At 40.1% G+C, this 21,497-nt stretch overlaps 1 protein-coding gene across 1 annotated transcript in view; it reads left to right on the forward strand.

Annotated features, from left to right (window-relative positions):
- LOC136858667 (serine-rich adhesin for platelets) overlaps positions 1-21,497 on the forward strand; it is a 500,703-nt gene that overhangs the window by 414,972 nt on the left and 64,234 nt on the right. Inside the window, exon 14 of the mRNA XM_067138381.2 lies at positions 5,157-5,336. Within this exon, the coding sequence (XP_066994482.2) occupies positions 5,157-5,336 (180 nt within the window). The remainder of the gene's footprint in view (positions 1-5,156; positions 5,337-21,497) is intronic.

The following is a 21,497-nucleotide window of genomic DNA, read 5'->3' on the forward strand; positions in this document are numbered from 1 at the left end:
CATCACTGCTGTTATGTGATTGTGGTTCTCGACAGCAAAGCAAGCTGCGCCCAGCTGCATGTACTATGGAAGACCTCATGCAAGCAACACCTGAGTCCCTGAAAGTGGCTAACAGTTGGTCAGCAACCATATAAGACTGTTCTTCTGAAATGTTCTGTGGTCTTCTTAGACCCTTCCATTGTGGTTCGTCATTTCTAAAAACAATCTTCACATTAAGGAGCCAACGCAGCATATACTTTTCCAAGCACCGTGCTCGACAGGAAGTCACCTATATAGCCAAATCTATCACATTGGGATATTTTTTTTGGGTTATGATTGTTATGTTGATATATATTTGTCTTTTGGTTGTACAATTTGTATTTATATGTATACATTAGTGCTTCTGATACGATAAGTAAATAGTGACTGTATACTTTAAAGGGGAATATTCAAGAAAGAGTAAATGCGGTATTTATAGAATGTATGTCTACCGCTTAGTCCCGTTCCCTGATACGCGGCCGGCGATGAGGTGAGATGATATTTTATGGGATGTTTTTACGGCCGGATGTCCTTCCTGTCACCAACATCAGTTGAGGCGCTAATGAAGATGAGATGAATTTGCCTAGAAGAGAAAATGGGAAACCACAGAAAATCATTCTCAAGACAACAGACGGAGGGGGTCGAACCCATTCGCCTTCTGGATGCAGAGCTTGGCTATATTGTTGTAGCGCGTGAACAGAACGGCCACTCCGCGCGGCCGTATTTACAGATTTAAAAACAAAAAGTTTTGGCTGTTTTAATATCGCACTTTCTCAAACAGGTTATCGGCAAAGATGGGATAAGTAAGGGCTAGGAACTGGGGAGGAAACGCCTGTGTCCTTAATTAGGTACAGACTGAGAATTTTCCTAGTCTGTTGATGAGAAACCGTGGAAAAGCATCTTCAGGGCTGACAATGTTATTACAGAAGATGTACCTGAACATTCCAATACTGACGCTCTACACTCTTCAGCCTAAACAATAGATCTATTATTAACCTAGGTTAAGTTTTCTGGTAAGATTTGCTCTTACGTGTGAATTCAGACTGAGAGTTAGTATCAAGAGGCGGGCGGCGTTCTTCCCGGTCCACGAAGCGTACGATGCCGCTGCATGTCGCAGGCGAACAGTGACACGAGGCAGGCTATTTCCGATCCGGTGCGGCGCGGCGTTTATTTTCTCAAGTGGCTACATGGCGCCTATTTATTTCACTTGACGAGGAACAGGTAATCATCGGCCAGCGCTCTGGGTGTCGTCACAACACATGTGTTAATGAGTGTTGAAGTCTCATGACTTGCGCGTCGTGCTGTAGTACAATGGTCTGCATTCTGTTCCTTGAGGGGATACCAAAATATGTGGGTAGAAGTTCATATCGTGTAACGAATTTAATGTAGGCCTATTTTATGTCCTGCCCCGCGGTCTAGGGGGCAATGCTTCCGCCTGTCACCCGGTGGCCTCGGGTTCGATTCCCGGCCGGGTCAGAATTTCTTAATTGTAAATTGAATATCTCTGGCCTGGGGACTCGGTATTTGTGCCGTCCTTAACGATCCTTTCCTCACATTCAACACTCTACAATTCCGCAATTCCAATTACACGCAAGTTCATATCATATGGTGGAAGTAGAGGCAAAAGATCCTTATAGGTCGACGCCCCGAACAAATAGCATTAAAAAAGGCCTATTTTATGGGCGAATATCTGTCCCTCGAATGGGACATTGAAAGGGACTGTAGAATTAAACAATCTTTGTATTTCTGGCAGATTTGCGTAGGCTCGTGTTTAGCAGAGACAAAAGGGCAAGAAATTTGCCTAGTCTATTGACGAAAAACCATGGAAAACCATCTACAGGGCTGGCAATGTTATTACAGAAGATGTACATGTATAAAGTACTTGAGTACTCCAATACTGACGTCCTACACTCTTCAGCCTAAACTATAGATCTATTATTAATCTACGGTAAGTTTCCTGGTAAGTTTTTCTCTTCAGACTGAGAGTTGATAGTATCAAGAGAGGACAAGGTGGAGAAAGGAGTTGAATGGCTGCTTTCAGGAACACCTCCGATTGTCAGGCAACGCTTCGCTTTCACGTGAATTCGGACTGTCATCGCAAAAGGTCAGGGTTACAAAGTTAGGTTAATAAAATTATTATTAACATGGATATATTTTGCAGCCCCGTGGTGCAGGGGCAGCGTGTCTGCCTCTTACCCGGAGGCCCCGGGTTCGATTCCCTGCCAGGTCAGGGATTTTTACCTGGACCTGAGGCCTGGTTCGAGGTCCACTCAGCCTACGTGATTAGAATTGTGGAGCTGTCTGACGGTGAAATAGCGGCCCCGGTCTAGAAAGCCAAGAATAACGGCCGAGAGGATTCGTCTTGCTGACCACACGACACTTCGTAATCTGCAGGCCTTCGGGCTGAGCAGCGGTCGCTTGGTAGGCCAAGGCCCTTCAAAAGCTGTAGTGCCATGTTGTTTGGATTGTTTCTTTATGGATACACTCGTATTTTTGGGCTTGGGGTCTATCTGGAATTAGCGCAATCAATTTTTCGACATCATTGTAACCAACGCAACCAGTGTTCCTCTATGACAGGCATGTTACGACCACGAGCTGACTGATAGTTTTGCGTGCATGAGAAACAGCTATTGCTACCGCTAGCCGGAAGTTCATGCATTTGCATGTTTTTTCTTAGGGGTCAAAAATGTATGCTTATACATTATGTGCACGAATTATGGAATTTTCAATCATTTGGACACGCTTTTATGGTGCATATAACTGCATATTTTAGTGATTTTGATAAATGCATCATATATTAATATTTTAGCGCCTATATGGCATATTTTAATCAGTTTAATGGTTCTACAGTATTTTTTTCAGCTGGTTGATGTTGGCAGTAATGTTGCGCATGTTGATGCATCTTGTCATGTGGTGAGGAGTTATGATGTCACGCAGTGAATCCCCTGTTTCATCTACCCTCACGCTTTGTGCTTACAATAGCTGTCGACTGGGTGTCCATTGAGTCCTGTAACGGTGTTGTGAACTGGTTGTGACCAAACTATGTTTCGCATATAAAGAGTCCATTAAACAGTTCTTTAAATGCTGAAAATAAGAACAACTTCGAGTAGTAGATGAACTAATTTACAGAAGGAGTTTTCAGGTGACTTATTATCTACAGATAATAGGTTACTGTTCTGTGGAACATGTGGGAAAACTATAGAGAGTGATAAAAGATTTCAAATAGTTCAACACATAAACACAGCAGAACATAAGGATAATTTAACTAGCAAACTCGCAAATAAAGAGCCTGTTCAAAAAGTAGGAAGTAGGATTAGTGAATTTTCTTACGACTTGTGCCAAGCATTTTTAGCTGCTGATATTCCCTTGTTTAAAACTAACCCCACATTAAAACATTTTCTTGCCAAATACACTCGACAACATGTGCCTCAAGCAAGTACGTTGCGTAAGACTTACATAGGACGTTGTTACAATAACGTATTAGCAAATTTACAAGTTGAATTAGCGGATCAGTTTGTGTGGTTGTCTATTAATGAAACCACTGATTCTGAGGGCCGATTTATTGCTAATGTAATTTTGGGTGCCTTAAATAAGGAACAAAAAAGACGATACCATATTATCTTCTTAATGTGTGTGGATTGCCGGCCAGTAACAATGTAACTGTAACGTAGTGTGTGATGGACTCATTGAAATTATTATGGCAATCTGGAATCAAATAAGACCGGCTACTTTTATTTGTTACCGATGCAGGTACTTTTATGTTTAAATCCGAACAAATACTAAGAGGAATTTTCCTAACTTAATTCATATAACTTGTTTGGCACATGCTCTTAATCGCATTGTTGAGACAATACGCAATTCTTTCCCATTGGTAGATCGATGTGCCTCTTTCTGTGGAGCAGTTATCATCATTTAAATATGCTCCAATAACATCTTGTGATGAGGAAAGCAGTTTTTCACATAACAAAAGTGTTTTGCGAGACAAGAGATGATGTTCTTCAGTTAAAAATTTGTGCACAGTGATGGTTGTGAACTGCAGTTCATCACTTAGCATTGACAGCGGGACCATTTCTGATTCAACCTCCAACGAATAAATGTAAGTTTATTATTATAAATACTAACCTGACTTGTCTACTGCCACTTTTTTCATTTTAATAGTGCATATTTTTTGGCATATTTTCAAGTTTTAAGAGCATATTTGCATACATATTTCTTAGTTTTTTAGGGCACGAACTTCCAAGCCTTAACTGTCAGATAGCGCAAGCCTGGAGGGGTGTACACGGAAGCACAGAAATGGTGTCCCGACATAAACTATTTACACTGCCCCACTCCATTACTGAAAACGAGGGAGGGAGTGACCGGGTAATGTTGAAGACCACTCCAGTGTTGAAAAGGAGGAGAAGGGAGTGAACGGGTAGTGCTGAAGGCACAGTGTGTGTAATGCTATACATCCACTACTGTGCCAATTTCAATCACAATAGTCTTGTAGCGGGCTGTCAACCTGCAGCAGTGTGTTAAGCCAGGAGATGGAGGGACGTCATGCTTTGTTTATATCGGGACACCATTTCTGTGCATGCCTGTACATTATACTTTCATAACTACGGTACTCCAGCAAGACATATATATATATATATATATATATATATAATTTCATGTTAGGAAATAAGTATCTTCAACACGCTGTTCGCACAAATGGATGAAACAATATATTTTGTAATCACCGTATAGCAATGGAGTACAAAATAAAAGGCTAGGGGCTTAATATGCTCGACTCTCCTATTAACAATAACCCAGCGCATGCGCTCTCCGCTCTGTTCAGTAAACTCAACTGTCAAGCGACATCTCGACAGAAATTTATGAATATTTAAAAATTAGAGTTATAATTATCGTCGAGCATAAACAGTCGTGTGCAACTTGCCTAAAATGGTAATTAAGACACGAGTATGAAATCATAAAAGTCGCTTCGCTCGTTTTATAAACATATTCTTGTCTTAATTATTACTATTGTAGGCTTTTTGCATAATGTACTATTCTTATTCATAGGGTCCTCAGGCTGAATGCTAATAAGTAAAGTCTATTATGAAAATATGTATTTATTTAATTTGTACAGAACATAAATAATTGTTTTTCTACTCTAGGACTCCTTCGCACACCACTCGGAGGAACAAGCCGTCCTAGCGCAGAACCTCGTGGGGAACATGAAACAGCTGCAGCAGGCGCAGGACGCTGCGGTGGGGCAACAGGCAACAGCAAGTGCAGGACTGCAACAAGGAGCCGTGGCCCTCGTTCATGAGCTATCTTCAGAGTTGCTGGCACTGGTAAGTCAATGGCTTCGAGAAAATTGTAATGCTATTCAAGAGTTCTTGAGAGCTGCTGGTACCGGTAAGTCGGCCTTAATGAAGATATGTGTAAAATTATGAATGCCCTGGTAAATGATTGAATAATACTGAGCCTATACTTTTAATTTCTACAAATACAAGTTACGTCAGTGAACCGAATAAAAGTGCTAAGCAAGTTAGGTTCTTGTGTTTATACAGTTATCTCGGTGCGTTGGGACTCGGCCAGTTATGGTTGCTAGCGCTATATTCGGGAGACAGAGGTTCGTATCCCCCCCCCCACCCAGCCATCCTCGAAATAGTTTTCCGTGGTTTTCCACTTCAACTCCAGGCATATGTCGGGATGGTATCTTTATAAAGTCCACGACCTCTTCCTTTCCATTCCTCCACCTACACCCACAGACAACACCCTCACACAGCTGTAATGTAGCTCAGCCCTATGGGGTATACCGGAAATAGTACCTATAGAACTGAGAAGTCGAACATGTCCTCGACTTCCGGCACTAAAAGTCATACCCTAAACAAAACCATTAAATAAGTGGCCTGAATTGATCTCTGGAGTAGTAAGAATCCAAGTAGGCCCTACTGCAGCAGCTCTTAAAATCATCAATAATTTAGGAGATAGGGTCAGGTTCTCAAATACGGCCACCAAAGTATTGTACCCGATGCATTTACTGGACGTATTACAAAATGGCGCCTACGGAAGATAGAGGCCAGCCAAGGCAAAGAAATGTGTAGTAGGATATCGATACTTATATATGTCAGAAGGCCATGACTAACTTAAACCTACCACTATGAAGGCGGTGTACAATGGTGTAGAATCGATAGAATTGTTTTAAAAAATAAGAAGGGTCAATCGGATTATTATAAAAACTGACTTTTAAAAAATTGACCTGGTAAGGATAAGACTTCCTGAACATCGCTCTAAAAAATAAGCAAGATTTGCAGTATCTAACGTGGATTTTAAGCTCAGAGGTCCATAATATTGAAGAAAACGAAGAGATAAACGTTGAAATACAGTAAAGAAGAAATAAAATCCAGAAATTTTGAAAAGGTCGTCAAAATACTTAGACGCAAAAATCGTTCGGAAACAAGAAGTTGATTGAGTCGCGAGAGCTTGAAATTGAGCTATATTAAGTGGAAATAATAGCAACGATAGCCTAAATAAAGAGGCAATCATTATAAATATATATATATACTTCGCAGAACCATGATGAATTCACATTTTCCAGTATCGATGGATATTGTCTACTGTGTTCCTGAACAGATAATGGCTTGCTAAATCGGCATAGACCAACCTGGAGGGAGATGTCATCCTGGCAGTTGAAACCACCCGACCCGTGTGGAGGAGGTCACTCTACCCGAGATACCAGTGATGGAGAACCTGCCCAGTTCTCAATCCAAGGCCTGTGACCAGACCGAAGAGCAACTAAGGCCCGAGATATTGAATGGCGAGCTAAGTAATAGTATTAAGTAGTATAATTTCTTATGTAGAGTATTACCAGTATATGCAATAGATCTGAATAGCCTGAACGTGAGATAATTAAGTGTGCAGTGAATACAAGAAAGTGCAGTGCGAAATATTTAAGACGATATCTCGTGACAGATTGGTAACGTATTTACTATATCATCTTATCCAAGGAAGTAAGAATACGATTTAAAAGTGCGACGTAGTGTAACATATGTTTCATAGAATCCCGGTTAGTTAGAAAGAGCCATGAATGATGTAATACCAGTCAAACCCAGTTTACGTCACAGTGGGACGCATGTTTGAATAGGTTAAGTTAAATTACCATACTCTTTGCTGTGTTATTATATTGAAAAAAAAATAGATACTGAATTTGGGGTTATATGTTAAATTGGATGACAAAATGCGCTTTGAGGAACGAATTCTGCGCTATTGGAGTGATACGTATCGTTGTGTTTAATTAATATTGGAAGTTAAACGCGATAATTATAGATGTTAAATGAATTAAATATGGGTTGAAACGAAGGTTAGTAATGAAATAATGAAGTATATATGATACTTTAAATGTATTATTGTGCAGATTAACTGGAAGTAAAACGTAAATATATATAATGTGCGATATAGGAGCACATGTAAAGCGACTACGGAATATAAGTATACCCCAGGGGGAAACTATAGCAAGGTATGGACAATAAAATTACGCATATTTTAATGAAGTGTGAAAGTGGTTTGACTATTATAACAACCGGTGATGGGTATACGGATGCATGACTGTGTCGTATTCTGTATGAATGTTAATGGCGTGGAAGATCAAACTAGGATGTAACTAGTATGGTAACGTAGTGTTGAAATATCTTAATGTAGGCACTTGCACATCCATATATGAAAAAAAATGCTTATCGGCTACGTGCATATTGAACTGGAATACGTTACATAAGAAATTATATAGCTAGACTAGGGAAATTATTTGAGATTTACGTAGGATATCATCGATGCTTTGTTAATCTGAAATATTATTAGAGTGAATATTTAGTTAGGAGCCATACTTAAGTGGCAGTTGGACCGAGAAGCTTAGTGCGTCATTCAATATTTCATTTTCTTCACTGTAGTCTGCACCAACGAACTCAGATAATTTTCAATGTAACTTAGGTCACTCATATTAGTATTCAGAACACTTTTATTCATATTCAGTTCATTTCTACGATAATTTGAACAATGTAATGATTGTATTTTTGATGAGGGTGTATAATTATCACCGTGAGTGATGGAATAATTTACTGATATACCGAATTTTGACCGTGATCAGAAGACTATGATATACTGTATACTTAAATGACCAGATGTAAATTTTAATAGGAAGATGAAACAAAGCAACAATTCATTTCAGGAATACGCGACCCAGAATGTTAAGATATGAAAACTTAGTTAGGAATAAGCCAGTGCTGACTTAGAATATTTGATTTAGGAATTAGAATATTTATTTATTAGGTTGACAATTGGAAGATCATGAGCAATATTTGACATTAACCATTTCTTTCGCAAGTCTTGATAATTTAATAAATGTGTTTCTTGATTGATTTTTTTTAGAATGGAATGAGTTTTCATTTATAATGGTAGTCTGTAGTTATACTTAGTGAGTAAGGTTCTCGTTAAGCAGATGTGTTTGTCGAAAGGTCGACTGAAGTTTGCGTACGCAAATCCACTACTGAGCGTTGAATTACGTAATGCTGGACCGCATATGTTGCCATTATTTTCTCTTTGAACGCACGTTAAACCAAAACATAGAAAAATTAACCATTTTTCTGGAGGCATGAATACCCTGAGATATGTAACTGACTAGTTGGGAAAAATACTGTGATCACCCTGACCCGTAGGGTGCAGTATATTCGTATATTTTATTCGAAGGTGAAAAGGAGTACAAAGACAAATTTAAGTGGAAATGAAAGGTACATAACTACTAAATGTTTAGTATGCAGGAATTCAAAACAAATGTATTATAGATGAATTTGTATGTATGTATGTTCAGTCCGTCAGCGATGCCGCTGGTGCGATCCTCAACAGCTCTGTCATCAGCTGTCATAGATGGCCTAGGCATCACTGAAGAGGCGTACTAGGGAAATGAGGAGTGAGGTAGTTTCCCGTTGCTTTCCTCACCGAACCAGAGTTGCTATTACATATCAGTCTGCCAAGCCCACTGAAATGCATGCACCAACCGACCCTATGAGCAACACTTTTACACCATTCATAGCAGGGACTGGCATTACTAGCATCGCTCATACCTCAGTCACTTTCATATTGTCAAAGCCAAGGATAAGACAGAGACAGATCTATAAAAGCAACAAAATTGCTCTAGCCCGTACCAGAAGACATAGTGCATTGTAAACACTAGGTCCTGCCAGCAAAGGCATATAGATGAATTTACTTGAACTTATTTAGGATCATTGCAAAATGGCCGTATTAGAAGACAGTCTTGTAAGATGGCCGTCTATGGAAAATTCTGTTTATGAACACTTTTCACACACAAAATCTTTTAAACCATGTGCATTTGCACATTTCTCATGACACCACATAGTGCACTTCACACAACACACCCAGATTTGCCCGTCGTGGCCTTCGCTGAAGAGTCCATCATAATATCCACACCTGCTATCATCAGTGTTTCGTACGGATCCATTTTTCGCTTTCGGGTTCATTTTCGCCATTTTCTTTGCTCTTCGTTCTCTTATGTGTTGTGGGGTTGTCAAAATTGTGGCTTTTTCACTTCTGCCTGTATTTTTCTTCCTTGGTACAGGAGGCGTAGGGCATAGTTGCTGCAGCTGCCAGGTTGCCGGCCGTGTTACAAGATCATACACTTCCAAATAATTCACGACCTATCTCACAGATGGCAGCACTAATCTACCGTAAAGAACTACGCTTCTCTTCACTGAAGGCTATGCTTTAACAGGCAATGTTCACATTTTATAATTTAAAACTCATACTGCTACAGTGAATTATATTTCACGCACACGAAAAATAAAAATGGCTTCATCAGACTTACCTTTAGAATGTGGATGTTATATATTCTTTCGTAGAAAAGTACAAAACAGACATATGACAATAGCAGACAACTCAACGGAAGCCGAACAACACACAACACAACACATTCTTTGGATGGCAAGGAAGCAGGACAGACGTGTTTCTGGTTCGCTGCGAATTTCCTCACTTTCCTTTTGCTGCTGCTTATAAGACCTTTCAGACATTAGAACCTGAGTGTTCGCTCGTCCTGCTGAGTCACTGGGGGAGGAGATTTAGACCCTGTGAGGTCGCTCGTCTCTTCTTCTTATGCAAATTGGCTTTTGGAAACATCTTGGCTAGCCGTTACCTCTGCGAGATCAGCAACCAGCTTGGACGACTCGGCCATTGTTGGCAGAGATTGGACTCGGCTTGTTGCCGGGGGAGAATCCACCTCGCTCTAGGCTCTATTAAGCCCAATTTAAAATCTACCATCCACGCGGTGCACTGTCTCGGGTCCTGTCGTGGGGACACCACTTTAATAACGTTACCTGGCCCGACACAGTGCCCAGCTCGTGGCTAAGGGCCACCCGAGGCGCTGCGGCGCTGCCGCCGCTGCTGTTGCAATAAACGATAATTCACACTAACAGTAAACTCATAACCACTCACCATGGAAAACAAAGAACAGAAAACACTTCCACTGATACATATCAATTCCGCCCAACACTGGAGAGATCTAAGTTTATTCGTAGAGAGAGCTCTGAAGCATTAAACGTTTCAACTCCAACCCACTAAGACCGGAGCTAATGTCCGTGTACATAGCAAAACTGATCATTCACTACTCACAGGCACACTTAACAAGCACGACATGAACTACTTCACTCAAGCGTTAGAAAAATCTAACAGAAAGTCAATTGTAGTTAGGGGACTACCAATTGACCTAACCCCTCAAGAAATCACTAACGACCTAATCGAACAGGGATTCGAATACATTACAGTGGTACAAATGTACAGAAACGTCCAGCAAGAAGACAATACAGTTAGAAAAGCACCAATGCCACTCTTCATCATCAATTATGAAACCACCCCCACCAACAAGGACCTCCCCGAGGTAAAAGAAATACTGAACATCCCAATCAGGACTGAACCTAAAAGAATAGACGAAGTGCACCAACCCCAACAATGTTTCAACTGCCAAGCTTATGGCCACTTAAGGACACACTGCCACTTAAAGCCTAAGTGTGTTAAATGCGCAGGAACACACAAGCCAGCTAACTGCCAAATGCGGGGTTCAGAAGGGCTCAAATGCGCAAATTGCGGAGATGCCCACTCCGCCTCCTCCAAAAGGTGCAAGGTATATCTTGATTACATACAAAAAAGACAAAAAACTACCACACAAACACCTCAAATCACTACCACCAATACCCCCCCCCCAGCAATTCATTCCAGCCCCCCCCCCCTTACAAACCGCTGGAATGTTCCAGGCTTCGCGTCAGAAGTCCCGGACAATGACGCAGAACTGAGTAATACAGCCGACCCGACACATAAAACATGGCTGGAAAAGAACTTCCCTCGCCTGAAACGCACCAATCACCCACAACAACAACTACCACCAACACAGAAACCATCTACTCAGAAAACTCGCTCACTACCGGAACTACACCAGGGCCCACGACCAACCACTACAACTAAAAACACTACACCCCCCCCCCCCCAGACAGCCAACAACACAACAATACCAGCCACACTACCAAACAACACTACACAAATCCCCCCCCCCCTCCTCAAAAGCGCCCCAACACAAACACACCTCACACACCAAACGACAAACTTTTCACAAAATTCCCCATCTCAGACAGCACCCCACCTTATGTAAAATACATTCTGGAGACACTACAAATAGAGATGAAAACATTCATGGACAACATACTCACAACAATACAACAGCTTAATCACTCCCTACTACAGTTAGCCTTCCAACTCTCAAACACCGAAACATGGGTAAGAGACCATTGAAAGTTTCCTACTGGAACGCAAATGGTCTCAACGACCGGGCCAAGAAGGCGGAACTCACACAGTACATCACACAACATATCGACATCATACTAATACAAGAAACCAAGCTAAAACCCACAAAACGATTCACACTCCGGAACTATAACATTTACAGGACAGAGGTGGAGGTGGGACTATCGTCGCTATAAAAAGACGCATTTCCCACAACCACCTCCTACTACCAGAAACACAACACATAGAAGCAACAGCCATACAAATTCAAAACGGACCAGACACACTAACTCTCATATCAGCATACCTTCCACCCAGGAAAAAACTCATCACCAGTGACATCGACATCTTACTAGACTACGATCAAGTTATACTAGCCGGAGATCTTAACTGCAAACACTCTGATTGGCACAGTAAAACCAATAACACATCCGGCAATAAACTACGCAACCATAACTTACACAACGACTACTTTATTATAGCATTATAACATTCTATTACTGGTACAACAATACACTACTTTCCGACACTAACGACATAGCCCTACCAAGTAACATCACAATTGACACCATGCAAGCCCTACGATCAGACCACAGACCCGTACTCATGCAACTGGGAGTAGACCCCTATTACAGAAACACGCACAAGAAAATACAAGCACACAGAATAGACTGGGATAAATTTAAAGAACAACTTCACTATCTACAGGAATCGAACCCCATACCCACCCCGACTACAACAGGAGAAATAGACACAGCCATAACCGAATTCACAAACATTCTTACCACTGCAGCTAAAGCTAGTACACGACCAAAACCTACAGCTAAACAAGGACAGCTTCAAGAACTACCGGAACGCATAATACAACTAATACACGACAAAAACAAAGCCCGTACACTTTTTCAGAAAATAGGAACACTACAAAACAAGATACAATTTAACAGACTACACTCTAAATCCAAAAGAGAAATTAAAAAATTCCATAACGAACAGTGGACCGCTAAACTGCAAAACCTTAAACCTAATAGTGATAATAATAATAATAATAATAATAATAATAATAATAATAATAATAATAATAATAATAATAACCTTTGGAGAACGGCAAAAATTTTCACACACACAGAACGGGCCCAGTCCCTCCCCTAGTAAACTCAGCCGGAACACAAATAACTTCGCATGTAGAAAAAGCAGAGCTACTAGCTAACACACTAAAAACCAACTTCACTCCTAATACTCAGCTAATAAACAATGCCCACGATGAAAAAGTAAAAACCAAAGTAATAAACTACCTAAACACACCAAACCCCTCACCCGTCCCCCAATTTAAACCTATTGAAATTAAGAACATTATTAAAAAGTTACCTAATAATAAAGCTCCAGGGGAAGATGGAATACCATCATTACTGTTAAAAAACCTCAATAATAACATGATAAACATCCTAACAAACATATTTAACGCAATGCTAAACCTAGAATATTTTCCACATCAGTGGAAAGTAGCTAAAATAATCTGTTTCCCCAAACCAGGTAAAGATCTCGAAAATCCAGCTAACTACCGTCCCATAAGCCTATTAAGCATAATCTCTAAAGTCTTCGAAAAATTAATTCATAACAGGATAAAACATACAATTTATAATAACTTAATTAATGAACAATTCGGATTCAAACCCCAGCACTCAACCACACAACAGCTACTAAGAGTTACGGAATACATAACACAAGGTTTCCAACATCACCAAGGCACAGCCGCAATTTTCCTAGACTATACGCAAGCCTTTGACAAAGTACACCACCCATACCTTATATACAAACTAATAAAACTACAATTGCACCCTACATACATTAAAATTATAAACCAATACCTCATAAACAGAAAATTCTTCGTACACTTAGACGGAACTAACTCACAGCTTAAAAACATACAGGCAGGCGTCCCACAAGGCAGTATTATCGGCCCGACCCTGTTTTTACAATACATAAATGATATCCCACGTAACACACGCACCCTTACAGCCATCTACGCCGACGACACAGCAATTCTTGCCAAAAGCAGAAACCCAGACCTAGCCACAGAACACCTACAACAACACCTACAACAACTCGAACCCTGGCTCACCAAATGGAAAATACAGGTCAACATACAGAAAACAAAAGCAGTACATTTTACACGCAGAATTCGACGCCCCCAACAACAATTAACACTACTAAATCAGAACATAGAATGGGTTCCCAAACACAAATACCTAGGAGTCACACTAGACACAAGATTGAACCTACAAGAACACGTAAACCAAACACTTAAGAGAGCCAAACAACAAATACTAACACTCTATCCACTCATACACAGCCGCAGCTCATTATCCAGAAAGAACGTACTGCTAATCTGCACCTCATTCATAAGACCAATCATTACATACGCACTACCAGCAATAGGCTTTCTCTCCAGAACAACTATACAAAAATTGCAGTACATACAAAACTGGGCACTAAAACTAGCAGTTAAAAACTTCACCACAAGCATTGCAGATCTACACACCATTACAAAAACACCATACATACTAGACTTCGCCCTCGACCAAGCAACGAACTTCTACAACAACACACAGCAACATAACAACCCATTAATCAGATCTCTAGGCCAATACGAACCAGACAGTCACGACAAAATTCACCGTTTACCCAAATACATATTTTTAATAAAAGACATACTACAAAATCCAGACTAAAATACACCAACGCATAACGCCCACACAACAAGATAAGGACCGTTTTTGTAACCTCTGCCAAGAACCAAGAATCGCTGAGGCGGGTCGCACAATATGAGCAATACTGACAAGCTAATTCAAAACAAATGCTGTCAATCTAAATTACAAGTGTCACAAACAACCGACACACAAGAATAGCATCCTATTCTAGCTTACAACCCAGCGACAGGGTCCGATACAGTTAAGAAACATCGGGCGTGGTCAGAGCTTGGATGGGTCACCATCCGGACTCGGCCCCTGCAGCTGGACCACACCAATTTAGATATATTCCAACAAAGCCATGGCACTCTGCGGATAATGTTGCGTTTTACCATGTTCCCACATAACCGCAATCAATTACAGTTTAAAACTTCACCATTTTTCTTCTTCTTCTTCTTCTTCTTCTTATTATTATTATTATTATTATTATTATTATTATTATTATTATTATTATTATTATTATTATCAATTCTCATATACTTATTATTTTTATACCCTATTTTCTACAACAGGCCAGGTGAGGAGCGCTACATAGCGCACCAGTACTGGCACCGCAATAGGCACCCCTTAGGGGGTGTCCAAACAGACATATGGGAAGCCGAACAAACCTAACTTCTATCATCCAGATCACGAAACAATAACCGAATACACAGACATTACTAAAGCACCACTACACACCACGTTCGACCCCCCTCCACATATAGAACAACAACACCCTCTAAACACACCAATCACAGTACAAGACATACACAAGCTTTTAAAATAGTAAAAGAACACTGCACCTGGCCTCGACCAAATTACGTATAGACATATTAAAGAAGCACCACTCCTTTTTCTTCAAATACTATGCACTATATACAACATTATAATACAAACAGGTTCTTTTCCACCCCACTGGGGACATGCGAAAATCCTACTATTATTAAAGCCTAACAAACTACCTTCCCAGATAACTTCATACCGTCCAATAAGCTTGCTACCAGTACTAAGTAAAATATTAGAAATCATCCTAGCCCGTAGAATCTATTCCTTCTTAAATTCCCTCCAACTTATTCCACAATCACAAGCAGGTTTCCGCCCAGAACATTCTACACAAGATCACCTCTTTCATATCTCAGCATCTCTTATAGCATATCTCCCACCTAAGAAACGAGCCGCATTAATCAGTTTAGACGTAGAAAAAGCATTTGACAAAGTATGGATCTCAGGACTCGGTTTTAAATTGCGACATCTACCACTACCTATCTCAATCATCCGTTTCCTAGCCAATTTCCTCAACCGACATAGTGCTCAAATAACCATCCACAACACCCTATCATATAAATTTCCCTTATTAGTTGGAGTACCACAAGGCAGCCCTGTAAGCCCCCTATTATATGTCCTATATTGTATAGACATCCCCCAACCCTCACCCCCACTCAAACTATATCAATTCGCAGATGACACGGCAATCCTCGCCCTTGGATCTAATAACCGCTCCCTTCAATCACGCATACAACCCTATCTCCACCAACTCGAACAATGGCTAAATCTTTGGCAAATCAAAATTAACGTTAACAAAACTCAATTTATAGTTTTTAGGAACGGTAACCATAGATACCGACCCACTAACAAAATACACCTCACACTTAATAATCAACCGGTTACAGAAAACTCAACCCTGAAATACCTAGGTATCACGTTCCAAAACAATCTAAAATGGAATGTACACTTTAATAATATTTATAAAAAGGCATGCAGCAGGTTCAACCTCTTACGCTGGTTGAAAGGCCAAACCTGAGGTCTAAAAGCCAACCAAATTATAAACACTTATAAAGTCTTCGTCCGACCTATCGTAACCTATGCCTCCCTAACCTGGATCGCAGCCCATCCCATACACTACCTAGACATACTAAAACTAGACCGACACGCCATTCGACTCGCGCACAGCCTCGGACCTAAAACTCGAATAGAAGCAATAAACTATTTATACACATTCCCTACCATGCGCACCTACCTCCATTCTCTCAGATTACAATACCTTAAAAATGCTAATTCCCGCAACCTCCCACAACCCACCGAAGCCATCAACCTATCCCCGCTAGCTCAATCCATCCTAAACCAACAGCCAACACCCGCTACTACCTACCTATTCCCAACCCCAGCCATCGCCCGAAATTAAACACCGATTAAGAAGTACAACAAACCATTGCAGATGACGCAAAAAAGGGCAAAGGCCTCACAAAAACCCTTACATTGGCAACACATAATACTGACTGGAAGGCGACACCATCGCCATCACTTAAAGAACAAACACACCAACTAAAATAAACACCCAGCTACTCAATACACAAAAATGAATAAATTACATCCTTACACACAAACAACACACTACACTAATATAAAATGTAACATCAACACATACACAACCATAATAATTGTTAAATATCAAATACAGCAAGAAGAAGAACTCAAAAAACTGAAAATGAAAAGATATTATTACAGTGAATTTGATTGGAATATATATATGTCACACAAACACACAAACAACACACAACATGACTACCAAATGTAACAACAACACATAACACAACTAGAAAATTGTTAAATAATAAAACATCAAATATAAAAACTCAAAAATGAAAAGTAAATATATATGGAATATATGACACTACGATACAACACATTACACTCCCTAAAATGTCACAAATACACAAAACAAAATTAAAAATGTAAAGCAGCATCAAGAATGAACTCACAGTGGAAAGTGCAATAATATAAATTATGTGAAATATGAAATTAATTAAGTGAAATTAATATACTAATAATGACCAATTCATCAAGAGCAAAAACTCTAAGAAGATAACATATTACAACATAAAATGTAAATATTATAATTATGTATCTCAAAAAGCTTCAATAAACGGGGGATAACAGGGCAAAAGCCGGGCGGGCGCGGTGCGGGACTCGTAATGGGTGACGCCTTGTTGAGAAATCCACACGCCAATAAACACCCCAACAAAAACATAAAGCACGTGTGCCAGCGCACTTTCAATAACAAACAAAACTCCCAAAACCAACCCATTCCCCGGCCAAGGAGTCCCTAGTGGGACTGGTGGCCCGCTCTCAAACTGGGAGAGTGAAATAACGATCGGATGATGATGATGATGATGGCAATGCTCTTAACACACCCTGGCGGGTTTCCCACCAGATAGGAAGGCGGTAGATTTGAAAGAACGAAATATGGCCGTTTTACAAGACTTGACCCTAGTAATCGTATGACATTACCAATATTATGTCCAGCTCCGTGGCTAAATGGTTAGCTTGTTGGTCTATGGTCCAAATGGTAACGGGTTCGATTCCCGGCCGGGTGTAGGATTTTAATCTTAATTGGTCAATTCGTATGGCTCGGGAGATGGCTGCTTGTGATGTCTTCAACATTAGAAATCATCTTAGGAAGGGTTTCATCCTTGCAGATATGCAGGTGGCCTATCGCCCATCAACTAGTAAAAGACCTGCACCAGACCTTTCCGGAGGCTGTACGGCATTATTATCATACCAATATATTACGTCCCGCTAACTACTGTTACGATTTTCGTAGATGCAGAGGGCTGAAAGTTTACTGAGTTTTGACAGTTCGGTATAATTATAGCGTTATTTCTAGATTACTTGTTTAGCAAAAGGAATGAGTCAACATGTCTGAAATAGCACTGATGGTGAAGTTCTTCTTTACAGAGTTATTGCATAGTGTTCTTCAGAACAGATAAGGTCTGGTACGCTTTATATCCAAAACCAAGTTGATTATGACAGGAAAAGGAATCAAAAGTGTGAGCCGAAAACACCATTTAATGAATTAACTGTGGCTGTTTGATGGTGATAACTTGTGACAAGTATAACCACGCCCGTCAGGCGTAATATACGAGCTTCTTTGAGCCAACCGCTCTTATTAATGAGTGTGTGAAATAATATCGTCATCCCACTTCCGTTCTGCGCGGAGCCCGATTTAAAACCTAGTGAAGTGTCCCTGCGAGCGAGTGAGATCTGTAAGGTTGAACTGTGGTTGGCAATTTAAAAGATTTTAGAGATGTGTGTTGAATGATTTTGGTAAGAGGATAGTATCGTAAATGGTTGATCATCCGGTTTGCTGGACAGAGATTTCTCAGATGTTTATTTAGTAATGACTAAAGTTCGGATGTCATATTTCTTTCCTGATCTCATTTTACCCGAAATATGAAAAATTAGGATGAATGATGGGGTACCTGACCCCGTCCTAAAATATTTTATATCGCATACTAGCAAATGTACCCGTGCTTCGCTACAGTATTCTATATTGTATACGGATATCTAAGTAAATTACTGTACATGCAGTGCATAAGATCTTTTTTAATTTAAATGTCTCACAGCGTTATCCGAGAAACAGCATAGGGAGGTCCACATACGTTACTTCTAATGTAAAGAGCGAGTTGCCGAGTTGTGACGATAATGGCATGTCCACTTACCTACTGCCATTCGCAATCGATTTGGGAATTTTCATTACAATGGTGGGCCCCATTGCCTGCCTCGCGGTCACAATATACTTCGGGAGTTTTCGTTGCAATGACAGGCCCCATTTCTTACTTCCAGACAGATAACAATCGATGAATTTTTAATGTAATGGCAGGCACCTTCCCTACAGCCAGTCAAAATTGAGTTGTGCTGTTATCAATATAATGACAGGCCCCTATTCCTAATGCCAGTCAGTTTACTGCCACTCACACCAATATTTTGAGTTTCCATTATAATAGCAGGCCACTATGCCTAACGTCAACCACATTTTAGAGGGTAAATTTGTTTATAGAGGCGAACACCCTAGCCTACTACCAAACACAATCGGGTGAATGCATGTTCCCTAGCCTGCTACCAGTCAAATCGAGAAGGAAAATAATTATAATGGTACACAATAGCTGGAGAAAGACCCCATTCATACTGCCAGTTAAAGTCGATGTGGGGAGCACTGATTACAATAGCAGACGCCCTCCTGCTGAGAGTCATTATCGATTTGTAAAGTATTAATTACAAAGGCACGCACACCTTTTCTGGATCGTTACAAATCGACTTCAGTGAATAAATATAGATCAACATACGAAAATTTGTGCATTTTTACTTTCATTTGAAGATTAACTGCTCTAAAAGGTACATCATATCGACAAAAGGATTGTAGGCCTACAATAAGACGCCATATATAACAGTCTAAATGGCTGGTCCTATGATATGTTCTCGTATCTCATCTATTTGTGGGTAAGATTAAGTTAGAAAGGTTGAATACGGTGAAATTTTGGTAAGGTTTTCTCACAGTGAATTACTTTTCGGACACATATATGACAGCTACAAACACAGAATTTGGTACATATATAGCTACTGCGTGGGCCAAGGTTCACGTAGAAGTTGATGATCCTATCTTTCGGATAAGTGAATCAAACTACCATATATTATACGTGTAGAAATTGCAAGAGAATACGTACAGTCCATAAATAGAGCCAAATTTAACGTATAAGATATAAAGATACGACAAAAAGTAAGAGGACCAAAGTTGTAGATCACTCCAAATTGAACGGAGAATATGCCATCCGTTTTGTGATACGACTTACCGTTTAGCCAACAAACACCGCAAAAGGAAGGTCTGCACCGTCTTTAAAATTGCCTCCATATTTCGATATTTTTGGGGGTAAAAAAAAACATTTTAAACATCTCGTAATTTTTCCGTCGGTTACGGGCTAAAAGCTATAATTTAGCTAAATTTCAATTCAATTTCCTTGCTCGTCTGGCAGATTATGCCGCCATCTTGATATGGGGGGATAAAAAATTAGAACTTTCAGGAAACTTTTAAACCCATGACACCTATAGGTTATCGTTTAGGATAAATATATCCGAATGCGTTCTTATGATGAGCCCCAAATTTGAGACTCTCAGCGAGGCCCCTCAGAGTATTTTGAAAATTTTCTATTTTTCTAGGGATCCTGAAGTCATCAGCTTCTCTGGTACCAAGTTTTCAGTTTCTAGGATGCCTGGAAGTGCCTCATTAATTCACGTTAATTTTAATTTGCATACCTTAACTTATATATACAGTACAGTGTACTACGTATATTGATTGTTCCAAACTGACTTCCATTTATTAATATAGGTTGTATTTGACCCCCTACCCTAGGGGTTCTAGGGTCGTCTTGCCCCCACAGTATATTTTCCAGATAGTATGTAATATTTGTACGCCTCCCACCCCAAAGCGGGCCGAACTTATACTTTAAAAATATCCTGAGTGACACTATTCATCTCATCAAGCCCGAAAAGTACGGATTCGACACTATTTTCGATTCTTTTCATATATCACTAACACCTCGCCCCCACTCCAAAGGGGGCTGAAGTTGGAATTTAAAAATTTCAAAATTTAAAAATTTCCGGAGTGTTACTGTTCATCTCAGCGACCCCCAAATCAATGGATTCGACGCTATTATCGATTACTTTTATATACCACCCCCCTCGCCCCCTTCACGAAGGGGGCTGACTTGGATTTTTTTAAAATCCGGCGTGTCACTATTCATGTCAGTGAACCCGGAAACTATGTGTTCAACACTATTTTCTATTAATTTTATATGTAACCCCCATGACCCCCCAACCCTAAGGGTGCTAGGGATGGCTTACCCCCACAGTGCTCGTCTCCAGATGGTAAGTTATGAGTGTACCAAATTTCTTTGATTTTGCTCGAGTGGTTTGGGAGGAGATGTGTCATTTACATACATACAAACACACAAACATTTATTTATATATATATATATATATAGACTAGCTCATGTACCCGTGCTTCGCTACGGGATTCTCAGTAAGACTCTTTGTCGTTTTCCTACCTGAAGTTGTCAGAAGGAATGCAGTGATTAAAAGCAATGTTATATAAAATACTCGATCAAATTAATAAACCGC

The sequence above is a fragment of the Anabrus simplex genome, chromosome 1, assembly GCF_040414725.1.
Source record: "Anabrus simplex isolate iqAnaSimp1 chromosome 1, ASM4041472v1, whole genome shotgun sequence".
Classification (NCBI taxonomy): domain Eukaryota; kingdom Metazoa; phylum Arthropoda; class Insecta; order Orthoptera; family Tettigoniidae; genus Anabrus; species Anabrus simplex.